At 42.6% G+C, this 26,371-nt stretch overlaps 2 protein-coding genes across 11 annotated transcripts in view; one reads left to right on the top strand and one right to left on the bottom strand.

Moving 5' to 3' along the window:
• Window positions 1-26,371, top strand: part of pcsk5b (proprotein convertase subtilisin/kexin type 5b) — a 679,955-nt gene that overhangs the window by 208,821 nt on the left and 444,763 nt on the right. For all 5 annotated transcript variants that reach the window (XM_085986077.1, XM_085986086.1, XM_085986095.1 and 2 more), the window contains exons 12-14: window positions 2,875-3,063; window positions 20,710-20,846; window positions 26,206-26,349. In XM_085986077.1, the coding sequence (XP_085842203.1) occupies window positions 2,875-3,063; window positions 20,710-20,846; window positions 26,206-26,349 (470 nt within the window). The remainder of the gene's footprint in view (window positions 1-2,874; window positions 3,064-20,709; window positions 20,847-26,205; window positions 26,350-26,371) is intronic.
• The window catches only part of carnmt1 (carnosine N-methyltransferase 1), a 1,199,612-nt gene that overhangs the window by 912,997 nt on the left and 260,244 nt on the right, over window positions 1-26,371 (bottom strand). The gene's annotated exons all lie outside the window — the stretch shown is intronic.

The following is a 26,371-nucleotide window of genomic DNA, read 5'->3' as shown; positions in this document are numbered from 1 at the left end:
CGCAGTCTCCAGGCAGAAACCCCAGGAGGAAGGGGTGGAGTCGGGTTTTTCGAGCGGGAAACTGGAGCGACTGGAAGAAAAGAGGGCAGGAGCTCTGAAAAGAGGGCTCAGGAGGCAAATGGCTGCCGCATCCCGTCCCGGGCTTCCAAACTCGGCCGCCGCCCTTCGTATTAGTAGCTCTGCATTCAGAACTCAAAGTGGGATTCAGTGATCGTGAAGAGAATTCAACGAAGGGGTTCAGAGTCGTAAGTCTTGCAGACATTATACATACCATGAGCTCCAACTTAAGCGCGCCAACGAAAGAGTGCACTCGAATTTGGACACGGGAACAGATTCTCCTTTGAATCCATATAAATGGAGAATGTATGTTTATTATGTCTAGATTCATTCTAATGTATGCAAATGTCTAATTTAGGTCATTGACCCGTAATCTTCTTATACTGTCTGACGTTAAAACTATAAAGTAAGATAATTAGAATTAAGCCATTGTAGTAGTGATCTCCTTACTGGACTATAGAATACTGCCTACAACAGAGACCACATCTCACATATATCTAGAGAACCGTGAAGGGGTTACATATGAAAGAGAGGGAACCATCGCTAATTACTTTACATAAACTTGTTTTGATCTGCTGGGTTGTTAATGACAGGTGGGTTTAAATTGGCTTTTCTCTGTTGTAACTGAGTTATGTAAACCAACCAAACACATTTTGACTGAATTGAACTACCAGTAGACATTTAAAAATGTTCTGTGCTATTTTGAAATTGAACAAATACACACTGCATGAATAATAATAATGATGATTAGAGGGTGACGTGAAATCAGAGGTTCTACGTAATTGACATAAAGGAATAATTTATGATGATGACTGAGACGCATGCTAGTTTCTTTTAGTGTTATGTTAAGTGTCTTTATGACTTTTTAAAACGTCCTCATTAGACATCTGGGTGTTGGTTCTGGTGAGGGAATGATGAGACTACAGTCATTAAACACACAACTGTTGTGCTGATTTATAAAACCGGTTTACAACACCCATTTTATATTTTCCCTTGAGATAGTTATGAAAAAAGCCAACTCCTGACATTTTGTTGTCTTTTCCCCGTTCCCACCCTCTTTCTCTCTCTCTCCCCCCCCACCCCCGGGCCAAATTTGTTGACCGTTCAACGTGTTAAGAGTTGAGCAGTGGGCACTTGCTGCAGTGAGTTGAAGTCTTTTTACCTTTTTGAGACCTCAATCCACCCCAGACTGCAGGGCTGAAGGTGGGTTTATCTTCTGGGTGGCAGCAGAAAGTCAAACGTGAAATTAATTTATTAGACAACATAAATTGGCAATGGTCACATCTAAAATTTCAGACCTCCTTTTCAAAAGGGCACCAATGGTGAGAGTTCACAAATCATTGTTGAACTTTGAGCCTTAATGGGGCAGGAAACTTTTGGGAGTCTACTTTTCAAAGTATATCCCATTTTATAAAGCAAATATATTAGCATAAATGAACTTAAAAATAATTTATTTTAATGACATGAAAATTGTGATGTCAGGTCTCCCACCAGCTGAGCCAAGGGATGTCACCAGCAGGATGCATTCTCTTGCATTCCAGAGCAGCTCCAAAGCAAACAGGGTCCTGAACTTGAAGTTGTTCTGAGAGCTGCTCCCTAATGGACTGCAGGAAACCATGCTTTATGGTAATTCCAAGAAGTCGGCCATTCGGCCTGTTGTCTGTGCTGACTCCTTGCTAGAGCAAGCCATAACTAAACCTTTTGTCTCCATAGCCGTGTAGTGTGCTCTGCTTCAAATGTATATCCAATTTTCCCTTAAAATATACAATGGTCTCTGTTTCAATTACTCCTTGTAGCAAAGTATTCCCTGCTCTAACAACCCATTGCATAAAGACATTATTCCTAACCCCTCTCTTTGCTTTAAGCGACTATTTGAAATTGATGATTTCTCGTCACTGACTCTCCAACCAGAAAAATAGTCTTTCCTTATTCACGCTATCGAAACCTTTCATCAGTTTAAAAAGCTTTATTACATCTATATAAATGCAAGTCTTTTCTTTCTTTTGCCCCTCTCTACTCCTGTGGAAATGAAGAACTTGAATGAGTAAAATGCCTTTAAGTCCTCAGGGTGATAAAAAGTACTTCAGTCAATTAATTATTTTTGAAGTGTATTTGTGGGACCTTGTGCAGAATTATCTGCCTAAAGAAATTGTATTAAAAATAGAATTTATTAGAGATTTAAAAAAAGATGTCTTCTATTTCATATTGGTTATCTTGCATTCTGAGAGGAAAATTAATGCAAAATAACCAAACTCCTAATGTATTCATAATTCAGTTGTTGCCAAGAAGTGGAAATAATTTACTTTTTTGTAACTTTTTATGTTGTAGATTTATGTCTGCAAATGAGAGATTGGAATCTGTGTATTGATATCTGAATCTAGAGACTTTCTGTGGTGGAATTATTTCGGGGTGGTTCAGTTGTTTGACAAAGGACATTGCAACTGATTTAAATGCAAAATCTAGTGTGAGAGTTAACAGAAAATCAGTAAATACTTCAAAATCTCAAATTTCATTGCACAAATGTGTTTGTTCATTTGATATTTTATTTAAATAAAATCGGTAAACCTGTGAACATTCTCTTCAGGATATGTCTACTTGTCATTGTCATTGCATTATCAGCGTAGCCTCGAATAAAATGTTTGTTTGAACAGGCTATTGTCAGACTATTGCTACCATTTTTCTCTCTCGTGTTACTGAGACTATGTCATGGTAGTCGAGCAACAAACTGGCCTCGTCTGTGAAAGACTGTCAGCCCATGCTGAAGCATTCAACTTATGCAATGATATCTCTATAATCTTATTGCCTTTCTTGCTGCAGAACAATTCGTCCTGAGCATGTTGTGAAGGCAGTCTACAAAGCCACTGGCTGTTCAGACAACGCAAACCACCATGTGATTTATCTGGAGCACATTGTTGTCCGAGTTACCATTGCCCACCCTCGCCGAGGTGACCTGGCAATATATCTGACCTCTCCATCTGGAACAAAGTCCCAGCTCCTGTCTAACAGGTAATTGTGCTCACTGTATCAGCCAGGTTTAATTCTTTGACTCATAGCCCGTGTCATGTTCTGATGAATAAAAGCTATTAACAAAACAAATGACTTCACTGAATTAACCCTTTTGCAATACTGCATTCACCAAGAAATAAGGCAACATTTTCAGAATATAACAAGATTTTTTTCTTTTAAAAATGGTTCTCACTATTTTATCTCTTGTATTGGCTTCTAGTAAGAGCCCCGATTCTACTCCTGAATGTACAATACGTCACTACACACAGTCATTGTGAGGAAAGGACACTGTGCACAAGTTAATATACACAAGGCCAGAGCTGAAAGAATGCTTTATTATGGTCATATTTATGCTAATATATATGTACAAATGTATGTTGAAATGTTTAAGTGTCCTAATCCAAATTGTACACTCTCGGGAGCCGCAAGCCTACATTTCGTTGTACTGCACTTGTACACTAACAATGACGATAAAAGTTGATTTGATTTGATTTGATATCTCAGAGCGTTGTAGAACTGGAGGTTATAGAGATGGGAGTGGCAAGGCCATGAAGGGATTTGAACATGATGAGAATTTTAAATTGGTGGCATTGGGGAATTGGGAACTAGAGTAGGTCGGTGAGCACAGGGGTGATGGGTGAGTGGGACATGGTGTAGGTTAGGATACGGGCAGCAGGCTTTTTAAGTTGATGTTTATGGAGGATGGGAGGGCGGCCAGGAGAGCATTGGAATAGTCGAGTCTGGAGGTAACAAAAGCATGAATGAGGGTTTTAGCAGCAGTGAACTGAGGCAGAGGTGGGTGATTTTTATGGAGGCAGAAGTGGGTGGTCTTTGTACTGGAGAGTACAGGAAACTTTCTGGTATCCGGCGCGGACGGGACTGACGTGTTGCCGGTTCATCAACAATTCCGGATAACCGAACGCTATAGTAAAAGATACGGAGCTCAGAGCTCCGTATAAAGCAACCAACCCTAACCGCTTCAAAACAATCGGCACAAGTTGCAAGCGTCTCTGTAGCTTAGCAACAGCTTCAGCTACACCCTTGCACAGCAACAAATGGAGTAAAAAAAGTAACTAAAACTAAAAAAAGTTACCTGAACCGACTCCTGAATTTTGCCGGTGGATAGAGTGTTCTGGTTATTTAGGGGCCGGTTAATCGAAAGTTTCCTGTATATGGGGTTTAAAGCTCAGCTCAGACTCAAATAAGACCCCTTGGTCACAAGCTGTTGGCTTCAACCTAAGACCGTGGCTGGGAAGGTGGATAGAAAGTTTGATAAGTGTACAGAGTTTGTGTCGAGGCCGAAGACTATGGCTTCCATGGAGGATATCGTGCCTCATCTGGGACTAGATGTCTGACCAGCAGGCTGGCAACCTTGAGGCAGTGGAGGGGTCGTAAGAGTTGGGTGTCATCGGTGGTACATTGCAACCTGATCACATCTCTTCGGATGATGTTGCCGAGAGGCAGCATTTAGGCGTGGAAGAGGAGGGGTGAGGAACAGATTGTTGGATCACATCAGTGTTAATGCTGCAGGGGTGGGAAGAGAAACCATTGCTGGAGAAGCTCCGGCAATGATTGGATAGGTAAGAGTAGATCCAATCAAGGGTAGTTCCACTCCATTGAAGAACAGAGGATACCCATTGAAGGAGGTTGGTGTGGTCAACCGTATCAATTGTATAGACTAGTGGGATTCCCACATGTGCACGCACCAATTGATCGGAGCCCGTGTAGCATTGAAAGCTCTGTATAGCAATCCCCTCCGTTTCATTAATAAGGAAAGCTTTCATTTAATAAATGTACAGCAAGTGTAGGGTGCCAAAAATATTTTCTCCCCATTCATATCTGCTATCCAGGAAACTGTCCTGACACTTGTGCAACAATCCATCATACCAGCTTTGATGACTCCGAGCTATAAGATAAGAAATAGGAGCAGGAGTAGGCCATACGGCCCCTTGAGCCTGCTCTACCATTTAATAAGATCATGACTGAGCTTCTACGTCAACTCCATTTTTCCACCCTATCCTCATATCCCTTGATTCCCTTAATGCTCAAAAATCTATCGATCTCAGTCTTTAATAAACTTAATACCTGAGCATCCTCTGCCCTCTGGGGTGGAGAATTCCAAAGATTCGCAGCCCTGAGTGAAGAAATTTCAGTCCTAAACAGCCGACATCTTATCATGAGACTATGACCCCTAGTTCTAGACTCTCCGGCCAGGGGAATCAACCTCTCAGCATTATTTCAATAACATCACACCTCATTCTTCTAAACTCCAGAGACTATAGGCTCAATCTCTCCTCATAGGACAGCCCTCTCATCCAAGGAATCAATCTGTGTATCAGAATTAACAACAGAAAACGATGGAAAAACTCAGCAGGCCAGGGCAGCACCCATGGAGAGAGAAATAGAGTTAACGTTTCAGGTCGATGACCTTTCATCAGAACTGGAAAAAAGCAGGAAATGGAAAGCAGGTTTAGGGGCTGGGAAAAGGGGGAGGGGATGAAAGTACAAAAGGGAAGGTCAGTGATAGGATAGAAAGCAGGAGAGATTAAGAGATATTCAAAGCGAGAGGAGGTGGTAATGGGGCAGGTTAAGGAACAAAGGATGGCTCTAGATGGGGTGTGAATTGCGCTGGCAGAATGAAGGACAGCTGCCATGTGGGAGGGAAGAAGAAGAAAAAAGAATGTGTTCATTCAGAGGGCTGTAGAGTGCCTAATCGAAGGATGCGGTGCTCTTCCTCGAGCATACGGTGAGCTTCCGTGGAACAGCGCAAGAGTCCGAGGACGGTGAGGTCTGACTGGGAATGGAGCAATGAATTAAAGTGACAGGCCACCAGGAGCTCGGGGTCCCCCTTACACCTCCGTTCAGTCTGTATCACAATGGTTGCTTGAGGATCAGGGATATCCCCTGCACTTGGCTCTTGACACTAGTGAGGCTTCGGCAGATGGAGGAGTGGAACAAATATGAGGCCCATGGGATTGCCAGCATTTCAGTAGAGCAGACCATAGGCATCTTGAAGTCTGTTTCAGGTGCCTGGATAAATCTGTTGAAGCACTATTATACAGTTCAGCAAAAGTCTCCAGAGTCATTGTTGCGTGCTTTATTCTGCATAATATTACCACGCGGAAAGGATTAGTACTTACTAAGCTGAAAGGGATGTTTAATAAAGAGGAGGAAGAATTCCTTCCATCCCCAAATAAGGAGCAGGGTATACAGGCAAGAGGAGGTGTTTGAGAACCATTAGCCTATTGCCAGAGAAAGGAGGCTTCTGCTTATAGCAGAGTGCTTTCAGTAAATGAAAGTTGTGAAGCCTAATTTTTAAAAAAAACCTCCCAGCACCAGCCCCCACCCCCCAAAAAAAAACTAAGAAGTCACACAACACCAGGTTATAGTCCAACAGTTTTATTTGAAATCACAAGCTTTCGGAGCGCTGCTCCTTCGTCAGGTGAAGTGGAGAGATGCATAAAGGCACAGCTTATATAGCCAGAGAATAATGCAAGATGATTACAGGTAATCTTTCTAACTGCCATTTATCACACTTGTGTGACTTCTTACATTTGTCCACCCCAGTCCAACACCGGGGTCTCCACACCAAAAAAAAAACTGTCTGGAAAGACTAGCATTCTCAAAGGCAATATCAGTTTGAATTTAGCACTTGCAACGTAGAAAAATATCACGAGTCACTTCACATAGGAGTAATCAGGAAATAAAAGGATTGTTGAACCAAAAGAAAGGATATTAGGAGGGCTCACCAAAAAGTTTGGTCAGAGGTGGGATTTTAAGGAGCTTTTTAAAAGGAGAGGGAGATGAAGAGCAGAGAAGTTTAGAGGGGTAATTCTAGAGTAAGGGACCTCTGCGCTGAAGAGATGGCTGCCAGTGATTGGGTGGGCAGTGGGGTGGGATATGCACAAGAGGCAGGATCTGGAGGAACGGAAAGTTGAGGGGTTGTAAGGCTGGAGGAGGTTGGAGATGGGGGTGATACTATGAAGGGATTTAAACATGATCATATTAAATTGGATGCATTGGGAGCCAATGCAAGTCAGGAAGGACAGGAGTAATGGGCGAGTGGCATTTGGTTTGGGATAGGAAACTGGCAGCAGTGTTTTGGATCAAGTATATGGAGAGTGGAGGATAGGAGACCAGCTAGGAACATTGAAATAGTTGAGTTTGGTGGTGAGAAATGGCATCCTCTTTCTCACAAGAGCTTGATGTCTCGCCCAGTGAAAACCCTCCAACTCACTTTTTTTCCTTTGAGTGGTTGTATCTGAGCTGATGCTAGGGCAGGTAAGGTGCCATGATGGAGTTGGTAAAAATAGGGATCTTGAGCCCAGCTGTTCCTCTGAGTACCTGGGCTCTTCCTGCAAGACAACACTAGTATTTCAAAAAAACAAAGCTTTAGCTGTCTAAACACTAATGAATCCTTGAGGAAATAGAGTTTGAGAGAAATAACCATTGCTGTACAGTACTTTAAAAATCCATATGAAGCTAAAATGGCGTGTTCCTCTGGCCCTGCCTTTATCTGTGTCCCTCGTCTCCTACTTGCCAATCTTGTATTACCTCTCCTGTTTGTATGCCTATGAGCTGCAAAGCGTTCTCCTTGTGCACCAAATTTTCAAGATTGCTGTTGCTCCTCTATCAGTTTCTTGGCAATAGTAATCCACTACCATTTCCCTTTGCAAAGAGAGAATTCGGTGTTGGAGAAATTTGATTATCACTCGCACGTCTTTTCACCCAGGTGTTTGCCATGCCATAAATGACCAACTTCCTTCCCCACCCCGATACAGATTTTTCCTCAGTCTTTTGCTCTTTTCAGCTACTTAATTCACAGAACAGTATATGGTGCTCTAATCAGTAGCAGCATTTTAAATGGTGTAACAGAACTGGATTTCCCTCCCTACCACCCTCCCAGCAGCAGAAAACCAACGATCAGTGGTTTTAATGGTACAATCCTGCTCCGCATGAATAATTAGAACCTTCTAAGTAAATTTGAGCAAGTTAGCAGTGGAGTCACATGGGTAATCACTTACTCACTAACAGGAGGACATCGAGCCATTGCAGCCTGGTGTGTGAGGGAAGGGGGTCTACAGCGCAACTCTAGTGGGCACCTCCAAGCCTCTTGAGACTGCTTGACATGATATTGGGGAATAAATCTGGAGAGTTGTATGTAGATATATAGATTAATAATAGGGAGTTGCTTTTGACACTGCTCCATAGAGGCTCCATGTTAACTTGTGAAATCATACTTTTTTTTGTTGACAAATGATTAGAATATAGAAAATTATATCTTTAGTGGGCAAAGAAATCCTTTGCAGCTTAACACATGTTTAGAATAGTGTTCTGAAATGTTTGTTCCAGATTCATTCAAAAGGAAAATATTTCCATGGTAATCGGTCTCTCGGAACTGGACAGAAAGTTTTGATTAGCCTGTTTAGTGTGTCTGGATTTCCTCTCGAGTTCCTTTTGCCAGCTGATGAGCGGCTGGAGCTATTCCTGAGGGAAAACAGCTGCTCAATGGATAGTTTATCTAACATCTGCAGGTGCAGAGCAGTCAAAGGCCCACTACTGTGTTGAAACTGGTCTTGTTAAAAGTATTCCACTCCATTAGCACACCGTACACAGATTGCTTGCGTGTCAAGTACTAATTCACTGGGTCGGAAGCTCTTAATAAACTGAGCACTGCTGGGTGTGTTGTGCAACTATCAGCTTGCTGTGCAGCAGAATCTGTGTGACCCCTGCAAATGGCCCTAAGTTGATTCTAAAGTATTGAGAGTACAAGTTTAGGTTTTCTTCAACTAAAATACATGAGCTGGTATGGCTGCTGAAAACAGCTGCCAGAGGGAATTGTTCCCAGGCATATCGACTCCTCCCTTTGGAGAATCCCCAGCTTCTGCATGTATACAGTGTGTTGGTACATCCACTATTTCTTGTCTGCCTCATATGGTGCAGCATGTGCATAATGCCTTGCCTGAGTTTTAAATTAATCCAAGTGATTAAGTAAAATTATTTTGTTTTTTATTATCTGGTTTTAATTTCTGTGTTCCACTCAGTCTTATTTATTTTGCCTTTCTCTTCCAATTCCATCTTTGGTCTTGTTGTTTTTGTCAATTTATACAATATATATATATCTACACAGCCTGATTTTCTATATTGGCTCTCTGTTCTGACGTTAGTACACCAGGAATGCCCAGAATTCAATTCTCGTTACTGGGGCAATTATTTTAAGACACCATTTAACTCCAATAATAGAAAACATTTATCTTACATATTTTTAAAAGCTTCCAACCCCCAGGTGCCTCTATACTAGCATGCAGACATAGGAGACTTCCGTGACACTGGAAAAAAACTTCATCTGAAAAGCATGTTATTTAGGTTGAAAAAAACACACTCTTCAATATTAAGATTTAAAGGTTTTTCCTTACTGAAAATCTAATGTTTGTACGCAGCAGTCTTGGTAGTACTAGTCATAAACTTGAAATGGGGAGAAGTGTATTAGAAATAAGAGAGATACAAATACATTACTACCACTAGGCCATCCCCTACAGCAAGGTTTTGGCAGGACTCAAATGGGAGAGGAAGAGAGAAAACAGGTGAGGGGAGAGATTTTAAAAAAAGCACTTTTTTGACGTACAGGAATGTCAGTTGTATCAAACATTGCATAAATTGGAATTCGTTTTATGTGACAGACCCCGATAGCGGGAGTCGTGCATTCACCTCTGTACAGTGTACTAGCAACCAGAATTCTTTCTTCATGTGGCACTTTTCATTCATTGTATTAAAAATATTGTGCAGTGGTTATATTACTGGGCTAGTAATCCAGAGAATGAGCGTTCAAATCCCATCACGGCGGTTTGAGAATTTGAATTCGGGTTATTAAAACAAAATAAAATGGAACTAAAATGCTGGAACCAGTAAAAGTGACCATGTAGCTATCAGACTGTGGTAAAAATCCAACTGGCTCACTGTCTTTTAGGAAATGATACCTGTTGTCCTTACCTAGTCTGGCCTATAGTGATTCCAGTCCCACATCAACGTAGTTGACTTTTAACTGTCCTCTGAAATTGCCTAAGAAGCCAGTCAGTTGTATCAAACTACCACAGTTCATGAAGGCCCACCACCACCTTCTCAGGAAACTTAGGGATAAGCAATAAATGCCAGCCTTGTCGGCAATGCCCACATCCCAAGAATGAATTTTTTTAAATGCTAAAATGACTGTGTGGGGGAGATACAGAATCGGAAGGCTCATTATTTCCATATGCAAAAAGAAATCCCTATTGAATGCTGATTTAACAAAAGCCCCAAACATCCAATTGTACAAATACAACTCACTATTATGGCTGGGATCCCCGATTTAAACTCTCTGGCTTATTCAATTTGTGTTTCATTTGTGTGGGCTGTCACTTTGCTGTGCTGCTTGGCAACCTGTCTGCAGCATTTACCAGCAGGTTGAGTGTCCCCATGCCTTGACCCCCTGCTGGTGCCTAAGGCAGTTCAACTGAGGTGAAATTGGGGAGATGGGGCAGGTTTGATATCTTATCTAAATGTCTTCCATAACCAACCCTAATTACTCTAAAGCTGTAATATATATTTTCTCTTCCTCCAACTTCCAATAGATATAATTTAGAAATTAAGCCCATAAGTATGCATCTGCCCATAGGAATGTTTGCACTTTATTTTGATTAAGCCCTTCCATTAAAAAAAATCATTGTCTAATTTCTGGCAATTTGCTGATTTTGGGTTTTTTTAATTGAAAATTGATGAGTAGAATAATGAAATGTATTTTGCAGCTTAAAGCTCCATTTGGCAAGCTTTTGTTTTTAATAATTGTAGGGAAAAGCTCCAACCAAGTATTTCAGTGCGTGTGTGTTTATCCCTTTCATTAGTTGTAATTTTCTTTGTGAGAAAGCCCTGGAGCATAAACTTGTTGTACCTGTTAAATTTAAACGCATACTTTGTTTAGAAAAACCTGACGTTGAGTGATTAATTTGTGCTTATATCATGAAACCGCTTCCACTGAAAGCAGTTTTGCAATGTGTTGTGGCTGCTTGTGTTCTGCAGTGCGTTGTGCCTAGAAAGTGAGTCCGCAGGCTATTCAACTTTGGAGTATATCACCGCCAAGCCTAATCATGCACTCATCTGATGCCCACGTGTACTTTCCATCAGGGATCACTGAATGACAATGAGATCCTGAACCTTTTGATTTTTATTTTCCCTCCCTCACACAGGGTGCTGAGGCTAATTGTAACTGCCTTAGCTAATATTAGCTCCTTGGCACAAACCAGGATTTGAAGTTGGAACCTTCTGGTCTGCATGCCTGTTGCCAGTTGGTGCCTTTAATCACTAGGCCATTGGGGGAGGCACTGATGGATTCGCAAAGGCTGTGTTTTTTCATAAGTTTCTATTGAAATCCTGTAAAGATTATCTTATCTCTTCTGAATTTATTTATTCATTCCATTTGGTTTTTGCTTTTGATGAATTTCCATGGTTTTCTGTTTGCAATTTTACGATTTGTTACCATTGGTTGCTGTAGTGGCCAGCATTACTTTAATGTTCAATGTAAACTTCATAAATTCATTTGTTGCAATAATATGTTTCAGGCTTCAGAAGTAGGCTTTGTCACGGTCCTGATGGTAAAAGTGGGTCTTCGATGGCACGGCTTTTCTGTACCTCTGTGTGCTTGGACTGGTGCCGCTTGGAATAAATGGTGCTCGTACACCCGATGAGTCGGATTTCAGGCAGAATCTTGAGAGCTTGATTTATGGCAAATTGCTTCCTACTAAAACGACTTTTATTTATATAACGCCTCTAACATCAAAAAAAAAACAGGAGCTTTGCTGGAGCGTTATCAAAACAAAATCTGACACCAAGTCACATAAGGAAATATTAGGACAAGTGATCAAAAGTTTGGTCAAAGATGTCCTGGTAGCAATACTCAATACTATTCCCTTCATTCAGATCGACGTAATGGGAAGTTGGATTTTTTTTCCGACAGTCTAAGGGAAAGAAATGTTGAAAGTATGAAAAATAGACTGGCAGCTGACTCTCTTAATTTATAAAAAAAAAAAAAAAAAACAACCTGCCATTTATTGCTTTTGATCTCATAAGGTCATCATGACTTGTTATGAAAATGGACTCATTAATTTGCTGCTTACTTATTAATGATTTAAAAATAAGTGCTTATCAATAGCAGAGAAAACTGGCCATCTCCTTTCATTCCTATGTTGGATTCTTATAAGTAATTCATATCCAGTGTTAAATAGAGCATTATTGTGATTGTATCTCCCTTCTTGGTTCCAGCCAATAATACTCGATGCTGAAATGAAAACTCTTGTATGTAACTGGCCCAGTAACCCAAGCCAATGTTTTCGTACTTTGTGTTTCCAGTTATCTCCAGTTGCTTCTAGGTGAATCAGCTCACAGTAGCTAATTGCGCAGGTAGCAAAAAAAGCAAGAGATTGAGGAGACCTATTCTGAAGTACAAAATGTGTACTGTCTGCCAATGTAGAATCCTTTTTTTTATTCACTCATGGGATGTGGCAAGGCCAGCATTTATTGCCCATCCCGGATTGCCCTCGAAGGTGGTGGTGAGCCACCTTCCTGAACCTCTGCAGTCCACGTGGTGAAGTTACTCCCACAGTGCTGTTAGGGAGGGAGTTCCAGGATTTTGACCCAGCGACGATGAAGGAACGGCGATGTATTTGCAAATCAGGATGGTGTGTGACTTGGAGGGGAACTTGGAGGTAGTGGTGTTCCCATGCACCTACTGCCCTTGTCCTTCTAGGTGGTAGAGGTCGCGGGTTTGGGAGGTGCTGTTGAAGAAGCCTTGTCGAGTTGCTGCAGTGCATCATGCAGATGGTACACACTGCAGCCACAGTACACCGGTGGTGGAGGGAGTGAACTTTCAAGGTGGTGGATGGGGTGCCAATCAAGCGGGCTGCTTTGTCCTGGATGGTGTCAAGCTTCTTGAGTGTTGTTGGTGCTGCACTCATCCAGGCAAATGGAGAGTATCCAGTCATACTCCTGACTTGTGCCTTGTAAATGGTGGAAAGGCTTTGGGAAGTTAGCAGGCGAGTCACTCACCACAGAATACCCAGCCTCTGACCTGCTCTTGTAGCCACAGTATTTGTGTGGCTGGTCCAGTTAAGTTTCTGGGATGTTGATGGTGGGGGATTTGAAGATGGTAATGCCAGTGAATGTCAAGGGGAGGTGGTTGGAGACTCGCTTGTTGGAGATGGTCATTGCCTGGCACTTAAGTGGCAAGTAACATTCACGCTATACATCAGCCCAAGCCTGAAAGTTGTCCAGATCTTGCTGCATGCGGGCATGGACTGCTTTATTATTTGGGGAGTTGCGAATGGAACTGAACACTGTGCAATCATCAGCGAACATCCCCACTTCTGACATGATTGCAGGAAGGTCATTGATGAAGCAGCTAAAGATGGTTAGGCCTAGGACACTGCCCTGAGGAACTCCTGCAATGATATCCTGGGGCTGAGATGATTGGCCTTCAGCAACCACAAACATCTTCCTTTGTGCTAGGTATGACTCCAGCCAGTGGAGAGTTTTCCCAACTGATTCCCATTGACTTCAATTTTACTGGGGATCCTTGATGTCAAGGGCAGTCACTCTCTCCTCGTCTCTGGAATTTAGCTCTTATTGCCCATATTTGGACCAAGGCTGTAATGAGGCCTGGAGCTGTGTGGCCCTGGCGGTGAGCAGGTTATTGGTGAGTAAGAGCCGCTTGATAGCACTGTCGACAACCCCTTCCATCAATTTGCTGATGATTGAGAGTAGACGGTAATTGGCCGGATTGGATTTGTCATGTTTTTTGTGGACAGGACTCACCTGGGCAATTTTCCACATTGTCGGGTAGATGCCAGTGTTGTAACTGTACTGGAATAGCTTGGCTAGAGGCGTGGCTAGCTCTGGAATGCAAGTCTTCAGCGCTACTGCGGGGATGTTGTTGGGGCTGATAGCCTTTGCTGTATCCAGTGCACTCAGCCATTTCTTGTTATTGAATTGGCTGAAGACTGGCTTCTGTGACTGTGGACCTCGGGACGAGGCCGAGATGGATCATCTACTCGGCACTTCTGGCTGAAGATGGTTGCAAACGCTTCAACCTTGTCTTTTGCACTTGCGTGCTGGGCTCTGCCATCATTGAGGATGGGGATGTTCATGGAGCAGCCTCCTCCTGTTAGTTGAATTGTCCACCACCATTCATGAGTTGATGTGGCACGACTGCAGAGCTTTGATCTGATCCACTGTTTAGCATGCATGTAGTCCTGTGTTGCAGTTTCACCAGGTTGGCACCTCATTTTTAGGTATGCCGGGTGCTGCTCCTACCATGCTCTTCTACACTCTTCATTGAACCAGGGTTGATCCCTTTGCTTGATTATTATCTGGCTTGATGGTGGAGTGAGGGATATGCTGGGCCAAGAGGTTACAGATCATGATGAAATATAATTCTGCTACTGCTGATGGTCCACAGTGCCTCATGGAATCCCAGTTTTGAGCTGCTAGATCTGTTCTGAATCTTATCTCGTTTAGCGCGGTGTTAGTGCCACACAGCACGATGGAGATTGTCCTCGGTGTGAAGATGGGGCTTCATCTCCACAAGGACTGTGCGGTGGTCACTGTTATCAACACTATCATGGACAGATGCATCTGCCACTGGTAGATTGGTGAAGACAAGGCCAAGTAGGTTTTTCTCTCGTGTTGGTTCTCACTGTAATGATATCAGCAAATAGTGATGGTATTTGCCTGTTTGATTATGATGCCTTACCAGCATATTTGCCTGTTTGATTATTTATGCCTTACCAGCAGAGGGCATGTGACAGAGGGGAGTTTAGTTTTAGTTTCGGTTTTAGATGGATCTCTAACATGGTGTCTCCTGTAATGCTGTTAACTGAGTTGAACAAACTTTAGATTAAAAGACATTCTCTTTCATAAATGTCTCGTCATTGAACCCACAAAGAAATCAATACATGGTGTCAGAAGTGATTGAAGGAGATGAAGAGGAAAAATCTGAAGTTAAATCAGCTCTCCACATATTAGCAAGCCAAAAGAGAACATCGTTACCTACCTTTGGAGAATAGCTAACGAAGTGAAAAAATGGTAGGATTACACCCACCGGCGAAGCTTCAGTTGACAGGTAATGTGGCTGAAAATTGGAGGAGATTCAAACAACGTTTGGAGTTGTATATAGCGGCAATCGGAGCTGACGAGAAAAGTGATAAAATGAATGCGTCAGTGTTCTTGCATGTGTTGGGTGATGAAGCGCTGGAGGTGTATAATAACTTAGCATTCGCTGCTGATGGAGACAAAATGAAGCTGGATAAAATAATGGAACAGTTTGAGGCCTACTGCATACCTTAACGTGACGTTTGAGAGGCACAGATTTTTCACGTGTACAGAAAACGGGTGAGACTATTGATCAGTATGTGACTGAACTGAGAAACCGAAGCAAAACGTGTGAATTTGGGGGACTGACAGACTCGCTGATAAAAGACAGACTGGTGTGTGGTATTCCAGATAATGGTCTAAGGGAAAGACTGCTAAGAGAGCAGAATCCAGACCTGGGAAAAGCCATAGCACTGTGTAGGGCTACAGAGACTGTGAAGTCGCAGGCAAAGGAGCTGTTCAGTGACAGTAGCTGCAACGTGGATGCAGTGAGAATGAACGGACACAAACCGTTTAACGAAAAGAGCGCCAATGTGAAAAAAGAGGCGTGGCCAGCGAACAAAAATGAAAGGGGCAATCGAAAGTCATGTAGTCGATGCGGTACACAACATCCACCAAAAAAGTGTCCAGCATAGGGTAAAACATGCAATAGTTGCAACAAAAACAACCATTATGCCCGTTGCTGCAGGAACCAAGCGCAACAAAGCAAGGTCCATACAGTAGATGAAAGCGAGATAGAGGAGTTCTATGTGGATGTTGTGTCTGAAAACAAAAAAGAAAAACGAGACTGGATGTTGACACTAAAAGTGAATGACATAGACATTCCATTTAAATTGGATACTGGAGCACAAGTTAATGTGATATCAGAGACTGATTTTAAGAAAATTAGACCCAGACCAAAGATACATGGAATAAAAGTGAAAGTGACAGGATACTCAGGTACTGATATACCAGTGAAAGGAAGATGCATTGTCACAGTGACACACAAGGACAGAGAGCACACGCTAGCATTAATCGCGGTGCCAAAGGATGTGCAAGCCATACTAGGTTTAATAGCCTGTGAGAGACTGAACCTGGTAAAGAGAGTCCTTATTGTGGAAAGCGAAGGAGAGACAGTCTATGATGAACTCATGAAAGAGTACAACGACCTATTTCAGGGTCTAGGCTGCCTTCCAGGAGAACACATGATCAGAGTAGATAAAAGTATGCCAACGGTCATACATCCATGCAGAAAAGTTCCGTTTGCTCTTCAAAAGCAACTGAAGGCAGAGTTGGACAGGATGGAAAGCCTGAACGTGATTCAGAAGATAGATGAGCCAACTGAATGGGTGAGTTCCCTCGTCGTTGTGGACAAAAAGAATGGAAAGCTCAGAATTTGCCTGGATCCAAGAGATCTAAACAGAGCAATAAAGAGAGAGTACTTCAAGCTTCCTACACGTGAGGAAATCATGGCACAGTTTGCAAATGCAAAGTATTTCAGCAACTTAGATGCATCATTAGGATTTTGGCAGATGAAACTGGACGAGGCAAGTTCAAGACTGTGCACGTTCAACAGTCCATTTGGCAGATAGATTCCTAAGGTTACCATTTGGCATTGCCTCAGCTCCTGAAGTGTATCACAAAACCATCCATATGATTTATGAGCACCTGGAGGGAGTTGATACATCAATGGATGACATCATAGTATGGGGAACCACGAGAACTGAGCATGACGAGAGACTGAAAAAAGTGCTGGAAGCAACAAGGAAAACAAACCTGAAGCTGAATAGAGAGAAATGCCAGCTCGGGGTGACAGAACTGACATTCGTGGGAGATATCTTTAGCAGTGAGGGCATCAGACCAGATCCCAGAAAGGTGTCCGCCATTGAGAATATGCCAAAGCCACAATGCAAAAAGGACGTGCAAAGGTTTAATGGAATGATCAACTACATGGGTAAATTCATATCCAACCTCTCAGAAAAGATGGCGCCACTGAGAAGACTAACTGAAAAGAACATAGAATGGGAATGGAATCATGAGCATGAGAAGTCATGGAGCGATCTAAAGAAACTGCTCACAGAGGAACCAGTTCTGAGGTTTTATGACCCAGCGAGACCCATCAAGATATCATCAGATGCATCACCGAGTGGGCTCGGTGCCGTTCTTCTGCAAAAATATGACTACTGGCAACCTATTGCATATGCATCGCGCTCAATGACAGACGCGGAGACGCGATATGCTCAAATAGAAAAGGAGCTGCTCAGCATCACATACGCCTGTGAAAGATTTCACCAGTTTGTGTCGGGACAAACAATCAGTGTAGAGACTGACCATAAGCCCTTGATTGCATTGTTCCAAAAGCCACTAAATAGCTGTCCACTTAGAATACAAAGAATGATGATCAGGCTGCAACGCTATACACTGAATGTTGCGTACACACCGGGTAAGCTGATGTATACAGCAGACACGTTGTCCAGAGCTGTAGACCCAAGTGAGCCCGCAAACACCACAATGGATGAAAAAGTGAACGCCTACGTGGACATGATCACAAGTGCACTGCCCATAGCAGATGCAAAAATGGAGCTCAAAGACTGAGACAAATAAAGATGAAACACTGAGACGACTGAGGAAAAGCATCTTGGATGGATGGCTCAACATGAAGCAAGACTGCTCACCTGACATGGCAGAGTACTGGAACTGCAGGGCGGAACTATCAGTGGTCGAAGACATCATCTACAAAGGAAGTAAAATAGTTATCCCAAAGAGTCTGAGAAAAGAGATGCTAAAAAGGATCCATGGAGGACATCTGGGAATCAAAGTGTAAGAAAAGAGCACGAGAGGTGATGTACTGGCCACGAATCAACCAAGATGTGACAAATGAGGTGTCAAACTGCACAATATGCCTGAAATATCGAGCAAGCAATCCGGTAGAACCACTAAAGCCACACCCAGCGCCAGACAGACCTTACCAGGAGGTAGGCGCTGACCTATTCGTATGTCAAGGGAAGGACTATCTTGTAGTGACAGACTATTACTCCCTGTATCCAGAGGTTTGTAGACTCTACACCACCACTGCAGATGCTGTGATAACATGTATGAAAGCCATATTCTCCAGACATGGCGTGGCAAGCGAGGTCTTCACAGACAACGGACCCCAGTTTTACAATGCAAGTTTCCGACACTTTGCCAAAGAGTGGGACTTTGTCCACACAACGTCAAGTCCTCACTTTCCACAATCCAATGGACTAGTGGAAAAATCGGTCCAGACAGTGAAAAGACTGATGTACAAGGCAAAAGACAGTGGAACTGACTTCTACCAGAGCATGCTTGTATACCGCACAACGCCGCTCGAGTGTGGTAAGTCACCAGCCCAACTCCTTATGGGACGTCAGCTAAAGTCTAACCTACCCATCCCGGAGAACCTCCTGAAAACAAAAGAGGGGGAGAAAGTGAGGAAGTTCAAAGAGCAACAGAAAGAAAAGCAAAAGTACTACTATGACAGAGGAACACAAAACCTACCTGAACTCCACACTGGTGACCAAGTAAGGTTCAAAGACAAAACAAACATATGGACTCAGAAGGGAACCGTCCTGAGTGAAGTCCAACCAAGATCATACACCATTCAGACAGATGAGAGTGCTGTTCTGCGAAGAAATCGTAGGGTTCTTCTCATGGGACCAGCCACAGCAGGTCAAAAGACTGATACTGTTAACGACCTGATCACACAGCTGAGAAATCATCATCTGAGGCAACAACTCAGATTCAAGGACAATCAATCAGAAAATCCTCAAGACACGTGAAGCCTCCTGAGAGACTCATTGAGCAAATTTAAGGACTCTTGTTATAGAAGGAAGTAGTGTTATCTTATCCTTTCTTCAAGTTCTAGTGTATTTACATATTTCATGTGAACACACAAAACAAGGTTAAAAAACCTTGATCATGATAATAATGTAAGTTCATTAAGTGTTAGTTAAAATGCAGAGTAATACAAAGAAAACATGTTGTTAGATAAAAGTAAAATACTTTTGTTTTAAGAAAGGGAGATGTAATGATATCAGCAAATAGTGATGGTATTTGCCTGTTTGATTATTTATGCCTTACCAGCAGAGGGCATGTGACAGAGGGGAGTTTAGTTTTAGTTTCGGTTTTAGATGGATCTCTAACATGGTGTCTCCTGTAATGCTGTTAACTGAGTTGAACAAACTTTAGATTAAAAGACATTCTCTTTCATAAATGTCTCGTCATTGAACCCACAAAGAAATCAATACACTCACTACCTGCCACAGGCCCAGTCTGGCAGTTATGTCCTTCAGGGCTCGGTCAGTAGTGGTGCTGCCAAGCCACTCTTCGTGGTGGACTTTGAAGTCCCCTACCCAGAGTACATTCTGTGCCCTTGCTACCCTCCATGCTTCTTCCACGTGGTGTTCAACATGGAGGAGCACTGGTTCATCAGCTGAGGGAGGGTGGTAGGTGGTAATCAGCAGGCGGTTTCCTTGCCCATGCTTGACCTGAAGCCATGAGACTTCATGGGGTCCGTAGTCAATGTTGAGGACTCCCAGGGTCACTCCCTCCCACCACCTCTGGTGGGTATTTCCTGCCAGTGGGACAGGACATACTCTGGGATGGTGATGGAGGCGTCTGGGTCATTGGCTGAAAAGTATGATTCTGAGAGTATGACTATGTTGGGCTGTTGCTTGACCAGTCTGTGGGACAACCCCCAATTTTGGCATAAGTCCCCACATGTTGATGAGGAGGACTTTGCAGGATTGGCTGGGCTGGGTGTGCCTTTGTCATGTCTGAATCCAGTGCCTAGTTTGATACCGGGTGGTCTATCTGGTTTTATTGTTTTTCGTAGCAGTTTGTTACATCTGATTGGCTTGCTCGGCCATTTCCGAGGGCAGTTAAGAGTCAGCCACATTGCTGTGGACCTTGATGGCTGTGAAGGTAATTTAAGAGCATTTGTTGTCCTGAGTTGTGAATTGAACTGATCTTGACTGAAAATGCTCTTAGCAAGTGACTGGGAAAGGGGGCTATCGGAGCCAGTAGTACAAAGAAATACTTGATCTGAATCGCGTTGCTTTGTTCTGGATATACTGTACAAGAGATCAAATCACTAACAACCAAACTCGTCAAAATTAGATTGCGTGCTATTTGTTCAATATCACCTTTAAATAAAGTCAGCTTTCACCACTATAGCAGTTTCTTTAAATCTTGTATCCTTTACAAATTACGGTAGCCCTGAGACCAATTGTAATGCCTCTAACTCTGCTCTAACTAGATTTGAGCTCCAGTCCTTAAGTTATAAAGGGAAGTGTTTAAAGCCAATTTGAATTATGTTCTAGCATCCAGTCCTCACAGAAGGGATTCATTTTTGCAGCACCCTTGTCTACAGAATAGAATACCGCAACTGTTGGCCCATATATCCGTTGTTGGGAACTGAGAGTACTCCTTTGTATGTCATTCCTGATTTTCTTCTCCATGTTTCCATACTAGGTTATTTGATCATTCCATGGAAGGCTTTAAAAGTTGGGAATTCATGACTACTCATTGCTGGGGTGAAAAGGCAGCAGGTGACTGGGCCCTTGAAATCCACGACAGTCCTTCCCAGCTCCGAAACTTCAAAACACCAGGTACTTGCAGCAATGACTTACAAATGGCTTTACATTTTCAACCTCTGCATTTCTTCTATTGTGCAATAGTTTACTGTTGCAATATGGATTCCTAACACATTCCAGTGTTGAATGAATTGTATTTAAATATTTGTAGAGATTTTTGTTAAAATTCTGATGTTTTCTACTGAAAAACCAACTTTGTTTACAAGTGGGACAGATTTCAAAGCACTGGCAGCAGCACTAAGTCACAACTTTAAAGCATTTGCCCATGAGCAAGGTTGTCAAATGGTCTGAACTCATGACTAATGTTTCTGGCCATAGACCTTCCCTGCAATGCAGAGTCTGCAAAATTGGACTAAGAGCTCGCTGTTTACAGCAGGACTGAGAGATAGCACGGCATCCGGCAGTAGTACCTGCCTCCCTTTGTCTGCATCCGTGCCAGGGGCGTGACCTTGTTTACGCTACAGCGCTGACAAAGCAGCTTTCAGCAGCATCAGTGATATAAATGCAGCAATAGTTTTATCATAAAATAATGCTCAAGTTAGAAGAGAAGCTCTGCCCACAAGCATGCTTTTCAATTACTTAGCTTGAACATTACAAATGGGTGGGAGGCAGAGTGCAACGTGGGGGGAGGCAAACCAGATTCCCATTTATTTATGGAATGTGAATGCTAAGAAACTAAGGGAGGGTGAAATGCGTTCTTGCTGGCAATTATACCATTTGCCTAACCGCATCACTAGAAAGTTTTCCATTGATCAAAGGAATGTATAGGGAGTACCAAGCTGACCAGAGGGTGAAAACTTTGTAGCCCCATCACCTTTGGCAGCACAAAACTGTGCCCACAAGTGGCTGAAACGAGAGTAGCTTTGTTAGTGCAAACTGCTCAGCAGGAATACATGCATCAAGGGGAATTGGGAAACAAATAAGGTCATTTCCCTTGGTGAATAGGTTAAGTCTCTCAGGTTTAATTAGTTCTGGGCGCACCTGTTCATGAACATCAAGTGTATGGACAGGTCTAATTTCAGTCCCTCGGGCAGTGTTCCTGGATAATTTCTTCCAGAATGTGTTATTAATCGCTTCGGATCTGTTTATTTTCAGCCAATACATTGAGCAATAGCCTTTGATCAGATAATTTAATTTGCAAGTGGTTATGTGTTGAGCCAGGTTTTGATTTTTTTTTCTGCATTGTATTCCAAACCAGGTGCCATGTGCTAAATGTTTCTGATGCCATTAAAGGGTGTTTCAGTTGGTGTTGAAAAGCAGTTGTGGAAAAAATACAACTTCTTCTGTTTTTTCTGTAGACTAGGGGTCGAAGGGAAAATAATCTACAAAAGGCTCATCAGTCATCTGAACCAGAGATGGTTGTAATCAACATAATGGGAAACCTCTGTTCTTAATTTGAGATTGTTAGTATGTCAAACTATTTTTTGTATCCAATTTATAAAAAAAATAATCTTGTGGTATGGCACAACTGCTTTTTGTGGCAATTCTATGCTCTGCGGAGGGATACAGATTTGAACCTACTTATAGCCATTTTGTGTTTGATGGTGACTTTACCGAGGGGGAAATGCTTCCCCAGCCAAAGAGCGGAGACTTGCATTGCTCTCAAGCATGGGAAACATGTTGCATGCCAATCCCTGAAGCTTGGGTATGATCCATGGTACAGGAATACTTCTATTTTCTGCTGGAGGGTAAAATTAGAGAGGCAGCAGAAGGAAAGGATTATAACACAAATTACAAGAACTGAAGCTGAAATTTATAGAAGAACAGTATTTCTAATAAGTGCTTCCTGGAAGCTAATGCAATCTGTTCCAGAAATATGATCATCCAATTATAGTTCCGCTGGCAACGTCGAGCATGAGGCAATTCCAACTATGCAGTTCAAGGAATCGGGAGCCACAAGGCACATAACCCTCGACAGCCTTTGAGTGCTTTTGGAAGGAGTAACTCCTGCTCCTTTTTGGGGATGTTGCAAAAAAGCTAGTGATCTTGATCAGTGAGCAATTGGGCCTTGTAAACTTCAATTCTCAGACTTCTAGGTAAATTAGTATAGATGATACATGAGATGTTAAGAGGCTAGGGGGGAAAATTCAGCCACGCCCCCTTTGGGGCGCTAACTTCGCCGGGGCGCTGCTTTTAGCACCCTGAAAAAGTTAGCTGGGTTGCTTGGCGCCTCCCGTTAGCGCCCCAAAACAAGAGGTAATAGTTAATTCCACTCATGGAAGGTAAACACTGATCTGGACTGGTTAGGCCAAATGGCCTGTTTCAGTGTTTCAACTTCTATGTATTTCTGTGATCACTTCCCTGAAGGACATCAGTGAACTAATTGGATTTTTACAACAATCTGGCAGCCAACAAATTACCACATTATTGAATTCAATTTCACAATTAACCGTAGTGGAATTTGAACTTTCCACCTCTGGGTTGATTGTCCAGTACCATAACCACTTAGGCCACTGTACACTTCTGTATGTTTTGTGTATGTTACATCATGATGTAGATGCAGTTTAGCTTTCTATAAAGATTAAACATAGTTATATACAAGTATATTGGGCAATGTACGGTATCTCTCTTCTGGATAGCCTTAACCTGTACTCACTTTAATGCTTTTTTTTTTACATTTGTGCAACATGAAATTCCTCAACTGGAAAATGGGTGTTGTTTATAACTGTAGTTATCACAAGGAAATGGAACAAACTGCAACCTCTCTTGGATCTTCCCTTCCTGTCTCCCCATTACTTTGCAAGCCAGAAGGATCATTTGATCGAATTCTTAACAAATTTCAGATTTTCCCCCTCCTATTGTATCTATACCCTCCTTTTGCCCTCAACTTTCTTGAGATGGAACATAGATTCTATTGGATAGACCTGAGAAGAGCAACTATTATGTGGAATGCATTAGAGAACTTTAACTTAAGATAATTATTTATTCCATATGGCTGCAGCACTAGCATAAGAATGCAGCTTTTGGTTACAAAAGTCTTTCTGTATATCCAGCCAAGCTGGCTTCAAGAAAGTGTTCCTCAATGTCATAGGCTGATCTTAAGAAGTAATCTTCTTCTTTTCATTTACCACTACTTATCCAGCTTAATATCTTCAGTAAATGGATAATTTCAACCTCAGCTGGCCTGAGCTGTATCTACAAAAGACCACCCACAACCAGTAAAGATACTGTCTATTAAGAATATCAATGTTTGTACTGCAGAGGGTGTAGAATGAAGACTTATCGGTTATGACCAACCTTTCCTCATTCTTTTCACAATGATGCTCTTCATGTACAAGCTCCTGCCCCATATTGTCCAGTTGTGCTTCTGTCATGCTGTCATCTACTCTGTAAAATGACCTGAGCTATATATACCACAAGAAAGAGAAAGATCAGGCCCCCAGAGATTGTCATTTTTATACTGGTTCTTGTTAAGCTTGTACACCAGGAGTAAATTATGCACTGGCTTTCCTTACTAAATCCAATTCCTTTATCCCAGCAAAATTTAGTAGTACAAACAGAGTGCCAGTATAAAAGTGCCACAGTCCTAGTGATTCCTGCCCGTTAACAACTTTCATTTATATAGTACCTTTATTCAAAGATACTTTACAAAGCAACAGACACCAGGGGAGGTTAGAAGAGGTGACTGAAAACTAGTTTGAAAAAATAGGTTTTGAGAAGGTTTATAAAAAGGGCAGAGAAGTAGAGATAGAAGAGTATAGGAAGGGAATTAAAGAGTAGGGCTGAGGTGACTGAAAACTCTGCCCCCAATGGTGGAGCTAAGGATGGAGGGTGTGGGGGGAATACTCAAAGCTGGAGTCGGAGGACTGGGTGGATAAATGGCTGGAGGTGGTTGCAGATGTAGGAAGGTGTAAAGCCATGAAGAGATTTAAAGATGATAGATTTTAAATTAAAGGGTTGAGGGTGGGGAGCTCGTGTAGCTCAATGGAAATGGGGTGGAAGGGTAAGTGGGGGAGGAAATTGTCAGCTGCATTTAGACAAGTTGGAGTTTATGGAAGTGGATGATGGAAAGACAGCAAGGGACAGAATTGGCGTAATCGAGTCTGGAGCTGACGGAATGAAAAGTATTTCAGTGGTTGACAGGGCCCTTGGCTCTGTCCGTTCCATTTCCCGCACTTCTGCTCTCATCCCTTTACCTACCCCCCCAGAACCACGATAGCGTTCCCCTTGTCCTCACCTTCCACCCCACCAGCCTCCACATTCAACGGATCATCCTCCACCATTTCCGCCACCTCCAGTGTGATCCCACCACCAAACACATCTTCCCCTCCCCTTTTAGTGTTCCGAAGGGACCGTTCCCTCCGCTACACCTAATCCACTCCTCTCTCACCCCCAACACCCACTCCCCTTTCCACGGCACCTTCCTGTGCAACCGCAGGAGATGCAACACCTGCCCTTTTACCTCTTCTCTTCCCTCCCCACTGCCCAGGGTTCCAAATATTCCTTCCAGGTGGAACAGCAATTTATTTGTACTTTCAATTTAGGATACTGTATTCGCTGCTCACGATGTGGTGGTCTCTATATTGGGGAGACCTCTGTTCAGTCCGCAAGCATGACCCCGAGCTTCTGGTCACCTGTCATTTTAATTCTCTGCCCCACTCTGACCTCTCATCATTGGCCTCCTACATTGTTCTAATGAAGCTCAAGGACCAGCACCTCATCTTTCTATTAGGCACTGTACAGCCTTCCGGCCTCAACATTGAGTTCAACAATTTCAGATCATAACCTCTGCCCCATTTTTTCGGATGGCAGCTGTTGCTGGCGATTCTGATATTCCCATTTTATACCTCCTCTCGACCCATTGTTTCTTTACTTGTCCCATTACCATCTCCTTTCACCTTGCACCATCATCCCTTTTGTCATCTAATCTCTCCTGCCTTCCACCCTATCATAGACCTTCTCTTTTGTTCTTTCATCCCCTCCTCCCTTTCCCTGCCCCTGTACTTGCTTAAAACCTGTTGCATCTCTAACTTTTTCAGTTCTGAAGAAGGGTCATTGACCTGAAACGTTAACACTCTTTTTCTCTCTCCACAGATGCTGACTGACCTGAGTATTTCTAACATTTTCTGTTTTTATTTCAGTCTTCCTGAAATTCAGTTGCAGGAAGTTGCAACTCATCTGAGACGCAACCATTTTGGTTATCCTCCACATCTTTTAGTATTGACAGTTTTACAAATGAAGATCCTAGGCACCTAATCCGTTTCTGATGCTAAAAATGTTGCAGTCCAGTTGCAAGATTGTGTGGGGTTTTTTTTTGCTTGGGATTCAGATGCTGTTGAATACACCAGAGGCTATTTTCTACAGTTCTATTGACTGAATCCACTGTATTTGTTATAGCTTGTTAAAACTCCTTGTGATCGTGTTTATTCTTTAGGTAAACTGAAGGAATGGTCTCTCGTACTTCATGGTACAACTGTCCATCCATATTCCTCTTTATATACAACAAGGTTTGAGCAGCCAAAAGTGCGATCCAGCCCAGAAGATGATGTCCCTGATGACTACCCAGATGAATATACTGGTAAGTTGAAACGTACTGTAGG

This window comes from Somniosus microcephalus, chromosome 1, assembly GCF_052327205.1.
Source record: "Somniosus microcephalus isolate GS21.2 chromosome 1, FLI_Smic_1.0, whole genome shotgun sequence".
Taxonomy (NCBI): Eukaryota; Metazoa; Chordata; class Chondrichthyes; order Squaliformes; family Somniosidae; genus Somniosus; species Somniosus microcephalus.
Note: the sequence above shows the minus strand (reverse complement) of the source record. Positions and strands in the feature narration are given on the sequence as shown.